At 35.0% G+C, this 18,980-nt stretch overlaps 2 protein-coding genes across 2 annotated transcripts; one reads left to right on the top strand and one right to left on the bottom strand.

Moving 5' to 3' along the window:
* The first annotated feature begins 144 nt into the window (after positions 1-144).
* Positions 145-9,725, top strand: LOC113861170 (DNA mismatch repair protein MSH6). Its single transcript, XM_027493806.1, has 21 exons — positions 145-1,116; positions 1,619-1,715; positions 1,889-1,991; positions 2,088-2,141; positions 2,229-2,303; positions 2,409-2,477; positions 2,587-2,670; positions 2,857-3,051; positions 3,709-4,211; positions 4,311-4,440; positions 5,095-5,186; positions 5,293-5,471; positions 5,553-5,755; positions 5,841-5,942; positions 6,201-6,363; positions 6,859-7,154; positions 7,319-7,456; positions 7,877-7,956; positions 8,080-8,179; positions 8,437-8,566; positions 9,148-9,725. Exons 1-21 carry the CDS (start codon positions 294-296, stop codon positions 9,390-9,392), a joined length of 3,861 nt encoding a protein of 1,286 aa, XP_027349607.1. The 5' UTR covers positions 145-293; the 3' UTR covers positions 9,393-9,725.
* LOC113861171 (E3 ubiquitin-protein ligase MARCH1-like) lies at positions 8,381-12,037 on the bottom strand. The gene is made up of 6 exons (XM_027493807.1): positions 11,807-12,037; positions 11,632-11,703; positions 10,933-10,997; positions 10,609-10,738; positions 10,094-10,174; positions 8,381-9,989 (listed from the first exon to the last, which is right to left on the bottom strand). The coding sequence occupies exons 1-6, from the start codon at positions 11,939-11,941 to the stop codon at positions 9,816-9,818; spliced, it is 657 nt and encodes a 218-aa protein (XP_027349608.1). The 5' UTR covers positions 11,942-12,037; the 3' UTR covers positions 8,381-9,815.
* Between the last annotated feature and the right edge of the window lie 6,943 nt (positions 12,038-18,980).

Raw genomic sequence — 18,980 nt, 5'->3', positions numbered from 1 at the left:
GTTGAAATAAAGACAGGAGTTTCACGACTGTTAACCCAAAATGAAATCCCAATTGAGATAGTATTGATTAAAATTCATTTTTCCTCTTTCTTTCTTATTTTTTTTATTTCCAAAAATCGATATCCGGAAATGGCAGCAGCAGCGTCGCAGAGCGTGTGCGCTCACGGCTCTAAAAAACTAAACTAGAGAAAGAGAGAGAGAGAGTGAATTCCCGCCACACGCCATAAACACTTCCCGCCACCACCACCTTTTATGAGCCTCTGAGTCTCACTATCACTCTTCACACTACACCAATGGCTCCTTCTCGTCGCAATAGCAACGGTCGATCACCTCTTGTCAATCAACAGCGTCAAATCACTTCCTTCTTCTCCAAACATCCTTCTCCCACTAACCCCAAAACCAACCCCAAACTAAGCCCTAACCATATTTCAGACCCTAACCCTAACCCTAGCCATAGCCCTACCGTTCCAACTCCTTCTCCTCTCGATTCCAAACCGCACAAGCCCCTTCTTCTCATTGGCGCTTCTTCTTCACCCTCCTCTTCGTCTTCTCTCTACGCTACTGAGGTCATTGGTAGAAGGGTCAAGGTTTACTGGCCTTTGGACAAAGCTTGGTACGAAGGTCTTGTCAAATCATTCGATAACCTCACTTCCAAGCACTTGGTTCATTACGACGATGGCGAAGAGGAATCCCTTGATCTTTCCAAGGAGAAGATCGAGTGGCTCCACGATTCCTCTTCGAAGAAGCTTAGACGGCTGCGTCGTGGCGTTCCCGCCGTTAGGAAGATGGTGATCGAGGACGACGAGGTGGAAGAAAGTCGCAAAGAAGAAGACCACGAACATGATGATGATGGTGATGATTCCAATGATGAAGATTGGGGGAAGAATGCTGCACTGGAGGATGCTGGGGACGATGGAGAAGAAGATACCGATCTAGAGGATGAATGCGACGTAGAAGAGAGGGTTAAAGGAAGGTCTAGTGGGAAGGTTGAATCTAAAAAGCGGAAACTGATTAGAACAGAGAAAGCGGAGCCTGCAAAAAAGAGCAAGAGTGGAGGGGAAGTTGGTAAGGGGGCTTTTAAGCTCTCGGTGGCGGAGCCTACTAGTATTTTGGAGAGTAAGTGACCAAGTTAGAAACAAGCTTTTAAGCAGAGGAACTGCTTGAGATTAATTTCGACGTTCAGATATTGCTCCTAATCATATTAATTTTATTTTTATTTTGTTGGTGGAGGGAGTGTAGGTGTTAAAAATGGGATGTTTCAAATTCAGAAGTTACAAAATTCACATTGTTTGTTAAATTAGGTAATGTCCAAAAACACTGAATGGTGTTGGAAAGATTCCTTCACGCAAAGATTAAAAAACACAAGGGCAAATAAAGATTATTGGATTGGAGAAATTTGATGCAAGGAGCCATTCTGATGGTTTTTTCTCCAATGATATGCGGGATTTACACATTAAGTTTTCTGTATTTTAAATATGCAATTTTTTTTTTTGTCTTCACTGGCATCACTTTTTGGATGCTCTTTCTTATTCCATTGGATGATGTCAGTAGTCAACTGAAATGCGGAGATAATTTGTTATGTAATTTATAATTTAAGTCACGTCTTTACTTTTTGCAGTTAAAAAGGCATCTAATGGTGCTGACAACGTTGCAAATGTTGAGGTCTCTGAAAGATTTGCATCTCGTGACAATCAGAAATTGCGCTTCCTGAGAGAGTGAGTGCTGACTATAGTGAAATTCTGTTCTTATCTCTTAAAAGTTAAAAGGGATTTAGGTGCCATGCCATTTTGCGTTTGCAGTTATCCTCTGTTTTTCCATTTTTATGGCATATATTGTTGGTTTATATTATGATGTTATGGTGCTGTGTATGTATATGGTCTTGGTACAGAGATCGCAGGGATGCCAAGCGAAGGCGTCCTGGAGATGAAAATTATGACTCAAGAACTCTCTACTTGCCTCCTGGTTTCTTAGGGAGTTTGTCAGATGGTCAGGTAATTACTGGTAAAGCAGTAGGGTGAGATTCTAAATTTTTCAATGGTGCCTGGCTGCATGCGATTGATGTGGTCATGGTCATTTGATGAGTGCAGAAACAATGGTGGGAATTCAAGTCAAAGCATATGGACAAAGTTTTGTTTTTCAAGGTTTAAGTTGGCTATAATTTTTATTAGTGCCGTTAGTTCATTCCGTATAACCAAATGAAATATTTTCGCTTCCTTTTGTTGGTACAGATGGGTAAATTTTATGAGCTTTTTGAGATGGATGCACATGTAGGAGTCAAAGAGCTCGACTTGCAGTATATGAAGGTGTGTGTGAGTGTCTAGAGTTGTTGATTTTCTTAGAATCTCAAGATGTTCTATTTTCTTATGTTAAATTGTGCATATTTATTCATTTACCTGTGACTGTTTTAGGGAGAGCAACCTCATTGTGGATTTCCGGAGAGGAATTTCTCAATGAATGTGGAAAAACTGGCTAGGAAGGTTTGCGTCGTAAATGACTTATTTTATCTCTGCTACCTAACTTATTAACATCTTCAACAAGCCAACTTGCAACTGGGGAGGAACTTACAAAGTTTCCTTGGCTGAGCAGGGTTATCGAGTTCTTGTTGTAGAGCAGACTGAAACACCTGAACAGCTGGAGCTTCGTCGGAAGGAGAAGGGCTCTAAAGATAAGGTCTGACCACATCTCACAATGAACAGAGAAGTCATTGTTTTTATCCTTTGTATTTTTTGTGTTGTGCCTTGTAGTCTTTGTAGACTTCCCTGTTTTGTAATTTTTATTTTACAGGTTGTTTTTCTTGCTAACCCAAGCATTGATGGAGAAACAGTGATCTCTAACTTAAACAATTTTTTCTTCTAGGTTGTGAGGCGTGAAATATGTGCAGTAGTTACAAAAGGCACATTAACGGATGGGGAGTTGCTGTCAGCAAACCCTGAAGCTGCATATTTAATGGCCCTGACTGAGCATCATCAAAACCTTCAAAATGAAATTTCAGAGCATATCTATGGTGTTTGTATGGTTGATGTTGCCACAAGCAGAGTCATTCTTGGACAGGTGCAACTATACATTCCATTTCTTTGCTAAATTTGATTATGCATAAACTTACTCCAAATTTTGGATGAGATCTGCAAATATTATTGATTTGTGAAATACCTAATTCCTTTACCACTATTGGAAGTGGAGAGAGGAGATTGAGGTGGGTGGGTAACTGGGTTTTATGTCAGGGATTTGTGCTGGTAACTTAAATGCATTTGCTTAAAATTTCAATATTCATTTGGCTGCTTTGTTGTGTCCTGTATTTGCTAGAGTTTTGTTGTTTTTTTCTAATTTTTCATGAACTTAATTGGGAAGTGAGCATTAGTTGCACTAGTCAGTTAGTTGGTTAAGAGAGATTGACTATAAATATGAAAAATCAAATAAGGGGGTTGGGTGAAATTGATAGTTTGTAAAAGTGAAAGGAGAGATCCTTTGTGAAGGGGAAACCCCTGGAGAGAATTTTATTCTTCATTTTCTGCTCTGTTCTTCAATGAAGTTCTGTTTCTTCAATTCTTCCTCTCTAGTTTCCATTTTATTTTCTCTGGGTTCCTAACTACTGGTACTAACCTAACACAGCATAATATGTGCATGCTACCAAACATAGACCTAATTAATCTTCTAATTGCTTGTATTATCACCTGTGTTAAAAACCGAGTTGGCTTTTCTGTATGGCAGTTTAAGGATGACTCTGAGTGCAGTGCCTTGTGCTGTATCTTATCTGAGATCAGGCCTGTTGAAATTGTGAAACCTGCTAAACTACTCAGTGCCGAAACAGAGAGAGTGCTACTGAAGCATACTAGAAGTCCTTTAGTGAATGAATTAGTTCCCACCGTGGAATTCTGGGATGCTGACAAAACTGTAGATCAATTGAAGAGAATTTACAGGGACCCTGAAGATGTTAGTGTTGAAGATAGTGGGTTAGATTGCCTGCCTGATGTTTTACAGGAGCTGGTGAAAACAGGTGATGACAGTAGAAGTGCACTTTCAGCTCTGGGTGGTGCTCTCTATTATCTGAAACAGGCTTTTCTGGATGAGGGGTTGCTTAGATTTGCACAGTTTGAGCTACTTCCATGTTCTGGTTTAGGAAATCTTGCTTCAAAACCCTACATGGTTCTTGATGCAGCAGCCCTGGAGAATCTTGAGATTTTTGAGAATAGCAGAAATGGAGATTCTTCAGGGTATATATGTTTGTTATTTGGTTATCTGCACTCTTTTCTATTTTCAGAAAAGATGCGCAATTTTTTTTTATATTACTAAATTTGTGATTCTTCTTGTAGCACGCTCTATGCCCAACTAAATCAATGTGTTACTGCATTTGGAAAGAGATTGCTAAAGACATGGCTTGCTAGACCATTATGTAACGTGGAGTTAATTAAGGAACGCCAAGAAGCTGTTGCAGGTTTGAAGGTAGGTTTATTGACCATGTATTTTGCTTCTGATTCTGATGATCCTTCAAGATACAATGGTCTTTATGGAAGCCATGTTGCTATTTCATTCAGCTGTTAAATCAAGCAAGGCTCTAAAACTGTTAGATTTTTAATTTTCTTATTAATGTTAGCTATGCTTGTCTATTCTTGTTTGTATTATTTTAGTATTATCTTTCATTTTGTCCCACTTTTAGATTCTCATGTTTTTAACTTAATTGTATCTCCCTTTGGACTTGTATAACAGGCACCATTCATGGCACATTGTGATTATTTGATATAAATTATTATTTGATATAAATCTGGAGTCATATCACCTTAGCATATTTGTTTATGGTGTAATTAATTATTAAACTCATTTTCTAGAAAATCTACCCCTCTCACTGTTTAGAACCCCCCCAGATCTTGCCTCTTTCTTGATTTTCTGTGTTCAGTAATATATAGTATGGAGTATATTTTTAAGCTTGGGTTGAAAATCTTCTGTTTTTCTTTTTGTGCTGCTTTTGAACCAGTATAGATAGAAGGTTAGCTGTTGCATAAGATGTTGACATCTACTAGATCTTGGCTAGATTGAGCTGTTAATAATCATCATATACAAAATCAGAACATAATATTTGATATATGATTTGCATTTCAGGGAGTTAATCTGCCTTATGCACTAGAATTTCGAAAAGCATTATCAAGGCTACCTGACATGGAGCGGTTGCTGGCACGCATCTTCTCTACTAGGTTGAACTGTAAAAGATATTTGTGCAGCAACTGTGCGATGTTTATGTGGACCACACTGATTGTTATCATCTGACATATTTATGCTCCTTGATTTTCATGAATGCAGTGAAGCTAGTGGAAGAAATGCTAATAAAGTGGTTCTGTATGAGGATGCGTCAAAGAAACAGCTGCAAGAGTTTATTTCAGCTCTGCGTGGTTGTGAACAAATGGCACAAGCTTGCTCTTCACTTGGTGTCATTTTGAAGGGTGTCAAATCTGGACAACTTAATCATCTGCTAACACCTGGTATGATTATCTTACCAAATAAATACATTGTAAAATTACTTGGGAGCTGCTGTTTGATTTATTGACTGATTTGAACTTTAGGTAAAGGTCTTCCTGATATTTGCCTGGATCTTAATCATTTCAAGGATGCCTTTAACTGGGTGGAAGCCAGTAACTCTGGGCGTATAATACCTCATGAAGGAGTTGACATGGAGTATGACTCAGCCTGTAAGGCAGTTAAAGAGGTTGAGGCAAGTTTATTAAAGCATCTCAAGGAGCAGAGGAAACTACTTGGAGACACATCAGTAAGATCTCCAGTGGAAATAATTAGAGTTTAATTTTTATATTGCATAAAATCAAAATTTGAATGTTCTTATTTATCCATTACAGATCAATTATGTCAATATTGGAAAGGAGACATACCTATTGGAAGTGCCAGAAAATTTGTCTAGGAATATTCCTCAGGATTATGAATTGCGTTCATCCAGAAAAGTGAGAAGACAAACAATTCTCTGAAAATTTTATGTCAATTAAATGCAAACCTGTGTAGTATTATCTGTTGGATTGCTATATTTCTATAATGGAATCTTCAATAATATTGCATTGTCTGTTGTTATCACTAACAATTAAAAAATTAGTGCCTGTGAAATTATTGGTTAGTCCTTGATATAGTTGATACATTATTGTCTGCAGTTATGACAGTCAACATAAGTTAGTTTTTCTCTCAGGCTTCTTATCTGGTACATGCAGGGCTTCTTTAGGTACTGGACTCCAGATATTAAAAAGTTTTTAAGAGAGCTCTCCCAAGCTGAATCTGAAAAGGAGTTCCTATTGAAAAGTATATTGCATAGATTAATTGGGCGTTTTTCTGAACATCACACTAAATGGAAGCAGTTGGTGTCTACAACTGCAGGTACACATTGTGGTCCTTCTGAATAATTTTTTCATGGATGTGCAATTAGCCAGTTACTAGCCCACCTACTAAAATTCACTAGCCGTTTCTGAGATTGACAATGTATTGTACTGCAGTCAGAATAATACATTAAAATATAGAAAACTCATTTTTAAAATGAAGACTTTCCAGCTCCCCATGGAGGGAATTAGTTTATCTTCAACCAAGTATCTTCTGCTAAAAATAAGGTGATTACTAGAATTAAAGAAAAAATTTGTAGTTAGGGAAGATGTGTACTTGTTCCCTTGTCATCCTTTGTATAATTTCTGTTGGTTACACCCTATATTTCTTAAGGTAAAATCAAATTCCTTTTTTCTTACCTTTTTCTTTGATTTAAAGATGTGCCTTTCTTAAGGAGTTTTTACAAGGTGAATTTTTCCATGATGGATTTAAATAGAAAATCAAATGCTTTTCTTTTACCTGACTTAAATTGGATGTTTGCATTTCATGTTGCAGAACTGGATGTTTTGATTAGTTTAGCTATTGCCAGTGACTACTATGAAGGACCAACATGCAGACCTAGTTTCATAGGCACATTATGTACAACAGAAACAAAAGCTCCATACCTCCATGCTAAAAGTTTGGGACACCCAGTTCTTAGGAGTGATACCTTAGGCAAGGGTGCCTTTGTACCCAATGATATAACCATTGGTGGTCCAGATCATGCTAGCTTTATTCTTCTAACCGGTCCTAACATGGGTGGGAAGTCAACTCTTCTTCGCCAAGTTTGCTTGGCTGTGATTTTGGCCCAGGTGAAGCTTTTAAGTTATGCTACACTTCTCATTATTATTTCTTTGACTTTTTGAGGGTGGGGTGGGGGGTTGTGTGGAAGAAGGTTAGCCTTGTCCATTGAATCTTGTCTCAAGTAAGCTTGTCCTTTTATCTTTGAAGTTACTCATTTGATTTCTCATGGCAGGTAGGGGCTGATGTCCCAGCAGAAAGTTTTGTTTTGTCACCAGTGGACCGAATTTTTGTTAGAATGGGGGCCAAAGATAATATCCTTGCTGGCCAAAGTACATTTTTAACTGAGCTTTCAGAAACTGCAACGATGCTGGTAAGATTCCTCTTAGTATCAATTTGTAATTTTGTATCATTTATAGTAATTTGGGTGGGTTAAGTAGGCATATAAATTGGCTGCCGGTAAGTGACAAGACTGCAACTGCGAAATAGTTATATTTCAAGTCTTGTTTTTTCTTTTGAGCATGAATGGATTATGTGGTTTGCGATTGCCATTTTTCTCTAAAATGTAGAAGCAATGACTGAACTTGGAGGAAGAAAACGTATGCCTTGGTTTCTTTTTTATAAGAATTCACAACATTAGTATAATGTTTCATCTGTAAAGTTAATAGTTGTGTGTATTTCATGAAGCTTTATAAGCCCTTTAACAGATTCATATGCATTACTGATGCATATGAATCTGATCTTATTAAAGCATTGGTTGTTTCTGAATATGTACTTCTGATGGTGAGTACAGTTGTCAGCCACTTGTAATTCATTGGTGGCTCTGGATGAGCTTGGGCGAGGGACCTCAACTTCTGATGGGCAAGCTATTGCGTAAGTGTCTATTGTGGGATTTCTTGGACATACTTTTGTCCAGATGGATTCAGTATTCTTGATTGACTTTACAGCTTCTGGTAAGTTCATCTCAGATTATGCTGTGTTGTAAATATTTGGCAGGGAATCGGTATTAGAACATCTTGTGCGGAGGGTGCAGTGTCGTGGATTATTTTCTACACACTATCATCGATTAGCTATAGATTATCTCAAAGATCCCAAGGTATACCCGGTTTTCTATCCAGTATAATAATCAATGGTATATTGAATTCACCCACTAATGCTTGTAAGAAACATTTTAATATTTAATTTGTTAATGTACTTGATTGGCTGTAAGTTTGCCAGTCGTGACCTATTTGGATATGATATGCCTTATAAAGTTTTCAGTTTAGTGTAGTAATTTTTTCCGCTTTTTATTTTGGTTAGTGTTTTAGTTTGGAAACTTGATTTATTTCTGAATAGCCTTTTGTGCTTGTAAAGGTCTGTCTCTGCCACATGGCATGCCAAGTTGGTGGTGGAATTGCAGGTTTAGACGAAGTCACCTTTCTTTACAGGCTGACACTTGGTGCTTGCCCCAAGAGCTATGGTGTTAATGTTGCTCGATTAGCTGGTATGTTTTTTGCAGTTGTAAATTATCACAAGAACGGAGTATGCTCCTCTTTAGGGAGGGGTATACATCAGAGGATAAGGTGTAGAATTATAATTATTGACTAGAAATTTAACAGTGAAGATTTTATAACCACACATTTCGATATTAATGTAAATGTATTTTTTCACAATTTCAACGATTAATTTTCCAATCAATGGATCTTTTCCCTTAACCTCTAATTTAATAAATATTGACTCTCAGCATGCTCAGTTACAATAAATGGCTATATCTGCAGTTCATTAATTTTTGGTTCATTGACTTACTCTCGGACTTTCAACTTGAGGCTTGCTATATCTTGAGTCTTTGTCCTGCCTTGCTATATTGAAGCATAAACTTGAGGCTGGCAATCTCAAAATATACTATCGAGATGGGCTGCACGTTTACAGTTTATACATGTCTTTTGCATCACTGTGGAAAACTGTTGATATTTGCTATGCTGATTATATTATTTGCTACGAATGTGCTAAACCTTATTTTTTCTAATGTATTGTACCATTATTAACCATACATATTCCAATAAAAACAAATTAACTTTATTTCAGGACTTCCAACTTCTGTGCTTCAGAAGGCTGCCGCCAAGTCCAGAGAATTTGAGGCCACTTATGGTAAATGCAGAAAGAAGTCTAAAGAAACAAATTCTGCCAATCAAAATTGGTTTGACAAGATAGCCGTTATCATACAAAAATTGAACAATGCTGCTACAAATTTGAGTTGCCAGGAAACCATTTGCGTTAGTTCCCTAAGAGAACTTCAGGATAAAGCAAGAGAACTAATGCAGCGATGTTAAACTAATTCAAGCTAAATTATTATCCAGAATCTCGATAATAGTGGTAATTCATTCTTTTGAGAAACGCGCAATACTTTTATGGCCACATTCTACGTTGATATCCATTCTGGTAGATATGGTCGAATCTTGCCTTGTATGTTGGTTCAACATATCATTTTTGTACGGTGTGCTTGTAAATAGTTGCTGTGAAAATGGTGATACGAGTTCAACTAACACAGTATGACCCGTTGTTCTTACGACTGGTAAGTAGTTAATACTTTATTTTTAATTCTTGGGCGGGTGTGATAGTGAGACAATGAATATTCCAAATGGCAAGGGAAGATGCATTTCTATCAGAATTCCATTATCATATATTATGCCGCAAAATGTTGGAATTTTGACGAGCATCATCATAACGCTCGCATACACATTAAAGCAAATAATCTATGAGTGTCTTAAATTTGCATTATGCTGTGTCTCACTTTCGTCGTCTTCGTCAGACATTGACGTGTCATAGTAAGAATCCTGATAGTGCTGAATACTGTTCTGAATGACTCCGATTATCTTGATAACTATGTACATGGGTATAATAATTCCGCTAGCCTTTAGTATAATGACCTACATAAAAATTAGTGAATGAAGTTCCATTAGCTAAGCTGCTAGCTGGCAATGATTATATACATGTTTTTTTTTTCAATTTAAAACGAGAAACAAGTACTTACTGTAAGAAGTGTAAATGGGTAATCTTCCGTTCCATTTGTAAGCACTGCGAAAAGATGTCTTACAAGTAGGACAATTGTAAACTGCAGAAATAGAGTAGCTGGTTATTTTTCAGCATGTCTACATGATTACAATTAAATGGGTAATGGATTTGTTAAAGCTCGGGAGAATCTCCCGCATGTTATAAAACGACTCAAAAAAAAGTTTTCCATCAGGAAAATAATTGATCCATTGTTTTCTTGAAGAGAAAATGTGTATATCAATTCTTCGAGCCCTGTGTTGGCACCCAATTGAACGCAACTGGCAATACAGTTGGCATTAGCGGTAAACCACCTGAGTCGACTTTGACTCGTTACTTTTCACAACTCCAGGCAACTTAATTTTATTCCAAATTAATTATTGCATAACAAAAGGCATGTACTGCCAGTTGCCTCTGCCGAAATTAAATAGAAGAGGAATATGAACTTTATTAATTATTACGGCGGAAAAAAAAAATAGATATACAGATAATGCTTACAGCTATTGCTAGTGATCGACAGCAAGACGCGTTTCTGTCCGCGGCAGAGCTGCATTCAGAGTAATTGCTTTCTATTGCAACTCCTTCAACCATACCCTCTATTCTTGCGTTGGACGGTTCTTCCTCCCCCCTTTTCAAGCATAAAATCAAATTTTATTATCGTCAGCTTTTCTAAACAACATATAATATATTATTAGTTGCAACCTCTCACGTAGCTAAGTCAATACTTCACGTTATGAAATGATTGATTAAATAATTAGTTCTAAGTTCACTTTGATTGGATTAAACGCGGAAAATACATATATAATATGCATGAAAAAGTACCTAATGGATATTACTTCATCATCTATTTTGGACTTTGGCGGAGCTGAATATCCAGGTTCATATTGCTGCAAAAACAAACAATTTGCCCCCATCAAATCATCTTTGTATCTGAAGCTATTCAGAGATAAATAGATATGCAATAAGGATATAAATGCTAAAAAAAAATCCACAGATTTTTTTTCCTACAATATAAAAATGGAAATGGAGATTGAAAAAACGAATGAGAGTAAGTTCGGTTGTTTTTTTTATCACCGTTGCACAGGATTATTTTTATTTTATCTTTTGTGTTAGCTCAAACATCTATTAAACTCTATTTTAACAGAAAACAAAACAACATCCGAAAGAAATAAATACGCATTGATATAGAAATAATATACTAATACAGAGAGACTTCAATATTGAGCGAAAGACAAATACAAAAGGAACCGCAATCCAAAAATAAACAAACGTGAAAGGAAGAAAGGATCAAAGGAAATATCATCGTTTCCACAAGGCAAATGGCCAAGCCCACCCAATTACCATAATAACGACCGCCAAAAAAAATGGTACCCACTTATACTCTTTTTTTTTTTTTTTAAAACAACAAAAATTTGATTAGCATCAAGAACCCAAATTTGATTATAACTCTCTAAAATAAAATGAAGAGAACGTTATGCAGAGAGAGCAAAAACGAAAAAACTGAATGACAAAAGTTCATACCTGGAGACATATTTCACAAATTGTATTTCCTTTCTCGTTGCACCATCTCTGTATGCAATCTCTATGAGCAAACTGCACAATTCAAACGCAGTTGATGATGATAATTAAGAAGGATTCATCAAGCATAACAGAAAAAAAAAGACTACAATAACTGCTTAAGAAATTATGTAATTACCTTAACAGTCCCAGAACAAGCACAAGGTGCTTCCAAGCTTTCACAGCTTTCAAACTCTTCGTCATGACATATTCTACAACGAGGAATCCCAAAAAGTAATTTCAAATCATCAACTATCAAGACAACCTCTGCCATATATTTCACACCCAATGATCTTCGTTTCTTAAAATTTTAGCCTTTGTTTTCAAATTCTGTCTGCTACTCTGTTTTTCCTTTTCCTTGTTCTCTCTCTTTCTCAGTCTTTCTCGGGAATCTGAACTTTATATATGAAAGAAACAATTCTAGAATTCCAATATTGCCCCTGTTTTGATTTTTCCGGATAAATAAATAAATACTAAATTGGCCTAATTTCAGAATAACCTAACCACGTAGCTAGCTTTGACATTATAAAATTTGGCAAAAGAAACTTGCTTCCAAACGTAGGATCAAACTAAAACTTTGTTTAAACTTCCTTTAGGTTTGAAGTAGAGAAGATTGTTAAAACAACCGAGTAATTTTATTCAGATTCCTTGCTTATTATATATAAATAAGTCTTAAGCTGTGACAAATTGGGAAAGAGGAAAAAACAAAGGTGAAAGAAATGTATCTTTTTTCTAGTCCTTTGTAAGGAAAGCATATCTAGGAGTGAAATAAAGTCTGTTTATATCACAATATACTTATTTTGTTTTCTCCGATAAAAATTAATAACTTGATTTTATATTTTGCAAAGTTAGTATTAAATAATCCTTTTTTATTTTCTCTATTTTCATCAATTTTTTATTTTATCAACGGACATTTTAGACTATGCTTCATTTATGAGGTGATCTTTTCAATTTTCCTGTTGTTTGGTCAGATATGCATGCGTTGACAAAAAATCTAAATCCCAATGTTCACCAACTAACTATTGCCTGAACATAAATGTTAGTCTCATTTTACAAATGGGAAATTGTTCTAGATTAGTGGTTGATATTGCCAAATTAGTAATTCGATTTTATACGATTTGGCTATAAACGAAGGTAACTTGGAGAAGGTTGAAAAATAACGTAAACAATGAATTATTTAGAGTAACTGTCTAAACTTCTACCCATTAACGGAATAAGAAAAGACAAAATACGTTGAGGAATTAACATCTATCTACACCTAAATAAAAGAAATATATATGAACATGGTTTCGATTTTACAAATGAAGACATACAAACAGGATGAAGCATCTTGTGCACCTTTTTATTTGTTTATTTTCGGTTGGAAGGGAAGGGGGCAATGCTTGATGCTTGCAAATTATTGCATCTATCAAACCAAAATTAATGACATTTAGGTACCCTTTTTTTCTGTGTGTCCCTCTTAGTACAGTTCGAATATCTGGGACCTATGATCCTTCACCAACGGTAACAAACGTTCAAAACAAACTGAAATTTGAAATGATGGGCCCCGCTTTTGTGTTAGATTAATCAAAAACGCGCTCATCCTATTCCTAATGCATCATTAGACATGTTCGGTGCTCTTCTTTATACGCCACAAGCTGTTTACTTTTTAGAATCTTTGGATTTCTTAGTTGAGGAATAGTGCAAATTATTCAATTTTTGTAAGTTATAATTAAATTATATTAATATGTAAATGAGACCTATCTACGTATGTGACAAATGTGACATTTTTATTGTTGATGTTTTTATTCACATGTACCTTACTAAAATCGGCTTCAATTATGTCTGCCGTGTGAAGCAAAGAAAGGGAATCGTTATTTATTTATTTCATTTCGTATCATATGCGAGGAAGCTGACGCACGTGCTTATCCTTTCACGCTTGTTCTTATCGTTTGCCTCAAAAAAAAATTTTCTGGATTTATCCAACAATTATGAGCAATCCTTGTCATTTACAAGACTCACAATTCACAAATCACAAGTAATGGGGGATTGAATTTGCATTTTCTTATGGGTCCTTTTTCGCAAGCAAGTGGTAGGCACAAATTTTGCGTCTGTGGGGAGTGGGGACAATAGCCTAACACTCAGAAAAGTGGACCTCATCTATCCAACTAAAAATTCTAATTTGGCACCTAACGACCCTGTTATTAGCACATAGCTAAGTTAGCCACGTCCACGTAAGTAAGCATATATCATTAATAAACTTAAATGGGGTCAGAGAAATTAACTTCCGTGCATATTATTAATTTTATAATTAATTATTGTTGTTTATAAAGATAAGAAAACTGATGTTGTAATTTACTTTGTCATAAAAATCATTGTAATCCGTAGAAGTTGGAGATATTTGGTGGTGGTTTGATAACGAAGTTTGTTCCGTTAGATCAGGCAAATGCTGTCGCTGTTGAGTTTGGTTTAAGCTAAGTCTTTTGTGATATAACTCAATAATGTCCTCAAATAAACAGAACGAAGGAAATTTGTAAATTAAACTCTTCTGATAAGGAGTGCAAACTAGAAAGGTATCCCTTAGTTGTTGAATGCCGATGTCTTAGCTTCAAAGTTCATGCATTTGTATGGATAATGCAATACAGACTTTGGTCATTGTACGATAAATACATGAAAGATAGAGCGATAGCCCATTAATATAAAACAAAACACTTTGGAAATAAAAACTTAATAGTCTATTCCCATGAGGAAAGGAGTGTATGGGCCAATAGCAAAGTTCTGTTGGCTCGTAGGTGTCTGGGCCATTTTGGGTACTTTCACTTTCCAATCGGGAAATACCCACAAATCAAAAGCAGCACCATTGGGGTTAAGGTCTCGTTCAGTTTATTGATTCAGAGACTTTAGTCCTAAATTAGGCTCAACGCCGAGGAGAAAAGAAATTGCAGAAAATCATAGACAAAAAGAGGAGATAAAATACGCATAATTTATTTTCAATGTTTGGTTTAGCAAGAAAAAAAGTGTAAATAAATTATTTTATAATTCGTTGTCTACTAAGCTTGGTTTACATCAAAGACATAAAATGAATAAAGTACAATGTAGTATGTGGTTTAAATTTATTATTTCATATAAACTATTCAAATTATTTGCCATCAATCTCATTTGGACGACTAAAGTAAGGAAAACGTATTTTCCCCTGTAAAAGTTTATGTAGTAGCATAAAGGGAAGGCAAAAGAAAGGAATATGATAGAAAATAGAATAAAATGAAGCAGGGGAGATGCGGAAGAGTTATTCATAATCTTATTTGACATAATCGAATGAAATATAGTGGTTATGCATATAAATATATCTTGTGATTCTACTTCATCCAAGAACGGAAAGATGGAAAAAGGGTGGGACTCAATTTTATTCCTCTAATTCATTTTCTTTCAATCTACATACACATATATCAAATAAGGGATAAATGTAATCATTTTGTGTTTTTTTTTCTTTTCACTACAAAATTTCACTTGAAAGAAACGTTAAGATTATATTTAATATCCAATAGTAAGTGGAATAAAAGAAAATAAGATAACATCGAGTGAAATAAAATAAAATAATTATTTTATTATATATATATATATATATATATACTTAAAATAAAATATTAAAAATGCTCTATCTCATATCTAAATTTTATTTTACAGTAACAATGTTAGTTCATCAAGTTTTCTTTTATTCTCTTAAACAATCTAAGCAACAAAACTTAATATCGTTTTATTTTTATTGATTAAAATAATCTAAGGCTTAATATAAAAAGAATAATCTAAAGCTTTATTTCGTATCACGTGTTAAAAATGAAAATAAGAAATACAATAATTGTAAAGAAAAGTAGCAAAATTATTATTTTAATCTTCTCTTCATTTATTTAATCTTATCGAATAAAAATAATTAAATTAAATACACTGATACTACGAATAACTTTTTTGTTAATAAAATATATTGTTCTATCAAGATAGATTCATAATATTTGTATTACAAAATTATTTTGATTAACAAAGTCATACTAATAATAATTAGTTTAATGTCAAACAGTTACTTAATATATGACGCTAAAATGATACCAAAGGAGGGGTCAATATTTTGATCCCTCGGGTCATGCTTTCGTTTCCGGTCAAACACACTCTCAGACAGCGTAGAGTTCATGGTGGTCGTTGTTTCTTCTTTCAACGTTAGAATGAGATGATTTTCTGGCATTTGACACGTAGCATTATGTGTAGGTGTACCCCTACGCGTGCTAGTTATGCAATTGTCAATTAAATGCTCACTACACGACAATGTTATCTTTCGGGATATTTTTGTTTGCTAAACGAGTTTCTTAGTCATGCTAGTTTAAGTGTTGCTATCTGATATCTTTTCGTACAATTCACAACGACAGAAGGGGTTGCTGTAATTTCTAAAAGTTTTAAGAAATCGTAAGCATAGTACTACCAGACTTAACAGAGTGCTAGATAATGCTGAAATAATAATTTAAATACACACTTTTCGAAGTATTTGATATATTTTATAAGTTTTTATGTAAATAAATATGAATAAAAAATAATTAATGTATCACCATATTATTTATAGGAATCTAGCAACACAGTTTTTAAAACATTTTTTATTATTAATTAAAAATTTTAAAAATATAAAGAAAAACATTAACTTAGAGTAAAAAAATAAAATTCACTTTATAATTTTAATCAATAATAAAAAATATATTATAAAGAGTATATATCTAAAATTATTCAAGGCATTATCTATCACTTTCTAATACTTTGATACCATTACTGGTTGGGAACTCCTTATATCATAACCCAGATAGAGAATAATAGCATTTTCTAATACTTTGAGCAATCCATATACATTTTTCTTATACTCGTGCTAACCATTCTTTCTGAATCATGATAAAGAGGCCCGTGGCAACAAGATCTTTCACCTAGAAACTTTTTTGATGCATAAGATCCATTAAAATGACAAGTGTAGAGCATACTAATTTCTAGTCAGAGACTAAAGGATAGTCATTATAAACAAAGCTTTCAGAGAGAGAAGTCTAAAAAGAATTCATGATATATAAAACACAAGTTTTATTTCAGTTCGATCTGCCTTCAAATGACAAGGGATTTCTCCTTATATAGAGGATGGACAGCAAACATAATTATTACATCAGACATGTTTGAATAAGATTCCAAACTTTTACAAAGTAACTTTGTGCTCACAAACAAAGCAAGAACTTTAAGTACATCAACATACAAAATACATAAAGATACTTTATTACATAAAGTTGTTATCAAAGATTCTTCAGTCCTTGAAGATAGACTCATGACTAGGTGACAAATTGGGATCATCATCAGTACCCCATCTTTCTTGGTCTATGACAGATTCATACGGATCTTGTGAATCCAGTAATTGTATCAGAGTCTTCAAATAATTTGATGCTCATATACTCAGGGTTTATCTGCTAGACAGTTGACAGGCACCTACCGAAGAGGTTGTATTCACAGTCATCCCTGTCTGTAATAATGCCATGAACTCCTGTATTTATTTAGAGCCTAAAGTCTCTGTTGAAGAAAGAGATAAGTGTGATAGTCATTATAAATAAAGTGAGTAAGATTTTTCACAATATCATGAATACAACTACAAACACTAGTCAACCCTCTTCCACTGAAATTTCTCTTATTCTCTTAAATTCACCAATCTCATTATCAAAAGATTGTATCAGAACTGTTTCTGATAAAATTGAGAACCTGATAGAGTATACTTATGTTCCTGAAGATGCACAAATTCAGGAATCTATAGCCCCTTTATTGAGTCCCTACAATGTCTTTAGAAGGAAAAAGTCTTGGACCAACAAAATAAATCTGTTGATTCTTAGGAAACAATCTCCTATAAAAGAGTATGTCCAATCCACTAAAATGAATCAATGTGATATACCTGCTACTAAAGAAGAGAGATATATCAATCTGGAGATCTCCAAAACCTTTATTGACCATTTGAAAACTGAGGGATATACTGCTCTACACTTTGGAATAATCAGATTAGTCCTATCTTTGTATAGTAGGAAAAATCTCCCAGTCACTGCTAGGATTTCCCTTCTTGATACCACTTACATTCACTATGAACATGCTGTCATAGCTACTCTGCTAACCACTCTTTATGCTGGAAGTGTGGTCCTCACTATTTTCCCAAACTACAATGTCTCCTTAAAAGACAAAACCCTTTTAACCAGGCTGAAGGTCCAAATTCAGTTCACTGGAGCTGAGCAGATTGAAGAAGCCATATCTGCAACACTTCATCATCAAATGATTTACAGATTGCAAAATCATGCCCATGATCTTTCTCTTCCAGGAATGGTAAATGACAATCTTTTTGTTATAGCCAACAGAAGTGAGGATGAGGTTTCATCTATCATTCAAGTTCTTAGGCAAATTCCTAAAGAAGAACTTCTGAAGTTGATCCCACTTGAATGGACAACTAATTATGAAAAGATCAGGAAAAACAACAAACTAATCCAGTCTTTTGAAGCCACTTTCAGAAGATCTGTTGATGGTGATGTTCGTACCATATTCAAAAAACCTGAAGATGAGCCTAGCCCTTCCTCCAATTATTTCTAATCACTCATGGTTATTCCCGTTGGAAAAGAAGACAGAATCCCAGTATCAAGTTTCAGATTTGATGGATCTTCCATCTTTTCTGATAAATTTAATGATCACTTTATGTAGGATGTTGATCCCTCTATGTGTGATCCTGATTGTGACTGCTGGATGCATACTAGTGATACATCTGATGAAAAATCAGATGATGATAAGGACAACTCAAAAAGGAAGAAAAAGAAGTCTTGTAAGCCGCCTCCTAAATTCAAAAAAAGAGACCCTGGATTTACTCCATGGGTGGGAATAAGGAATGAAAGAAAACCTTTGTCCATATATGATGAAGCCCTGGAGATCTTAAGAAAAGAAGGCCTTTTGTCCAAACCACCTTGTGATCCAGATTTGATCACATGGCCTCCTCCTCCAGGATTATGTAATTCTTTCAGCACATCTCCAGAAAAGATTCCAGATCCTATCCCTTGCATGATGTTCACAAAATATGATAAAGAATTTCCTTCACTAGAAAGGAAAGTTGATCTTGTCACTAAGGTCAATACCAGACCTTTAGTGATACTTACTGAAGTTCAACTTAATGGGGTTCTTAAAGTTCCATCTCAGGCTGAAGAAGTTCTCAATTGGCAGACTGAGAATTCTTTAGCTCAAAATAAACTTTTAAAAAGGATGGATGGAAAGATAGATCAGATTGTTGAATTCGTCCACAAGAATGA

This window comes from Abrus precatorius, unplaced genomic scaffold (genome assembly GCF_003935025.1).
Source record: "Abrus precatorius isolate BTA unplaced genomic scaffold, Abrus_2018 Scaffold3, whole genome shotgun sequence".
NCBI lineage: Eukaryota > Viridiplantae > Streptophyta > Magnoliopsida > Fabales > Fabaceae > Abrus > Abrus precatorius.
This window is presented reverse-complemented; position numbering and strand designations above follow the sequence as displayed.

What these genes read in the sequence shown, in the direction of transcription:
- LOC113861170 (XM_027493806.1), top strand. Translation starts at nt 294, where the DNA reads ATGGCTCCTTCTCGTCGCAATAGCAACGGTCGATCACCTCTTGTCAAT. An exon ending in AGAAGGGCTCTAAAGATAAG is followed by an intron (nt 2,671 to 2,856) that starts GTCTGACCACAT and finishes TTTTTCTTCTAG; the next exon opens with GTTGTGAGGCGTGAAATATG. An exon ending in GCACGCATCTTCTCTACTAG is followed by an intron (nt 5,187 to 5,292) that starts GTTGAACTGTAA and finishes TCATGAATGCAG; the next exon opens with TGAAGCTAGTGGAAGAAATG.
- LOC113861171 (XM_027493807.1), bottom strand. Translation starts at nt 11,941, where the DNA reads ATGGCAGAGGTTGTCTTGATAGTTGATGATTTGAAATTACTTTTTGGG. An exon ending in GATGAAGTAATATCCATTAG is followed by an intron (nt 10,739 to 10,932) that starts GTACTTTTTCAT and finishes ATGCTTGAAAAG; the next exon opens with GGGGGAGGAAGAACCGTCCA. An exon ending in ACCCATTTACACTTCTTACA is followed by an intron (nt 9,990 to 10,093) that starts GTAAGTACTTGT and finishes ATTTTTATGTAG; the next exon opens with GTCATTATACTAAAGGCTAG.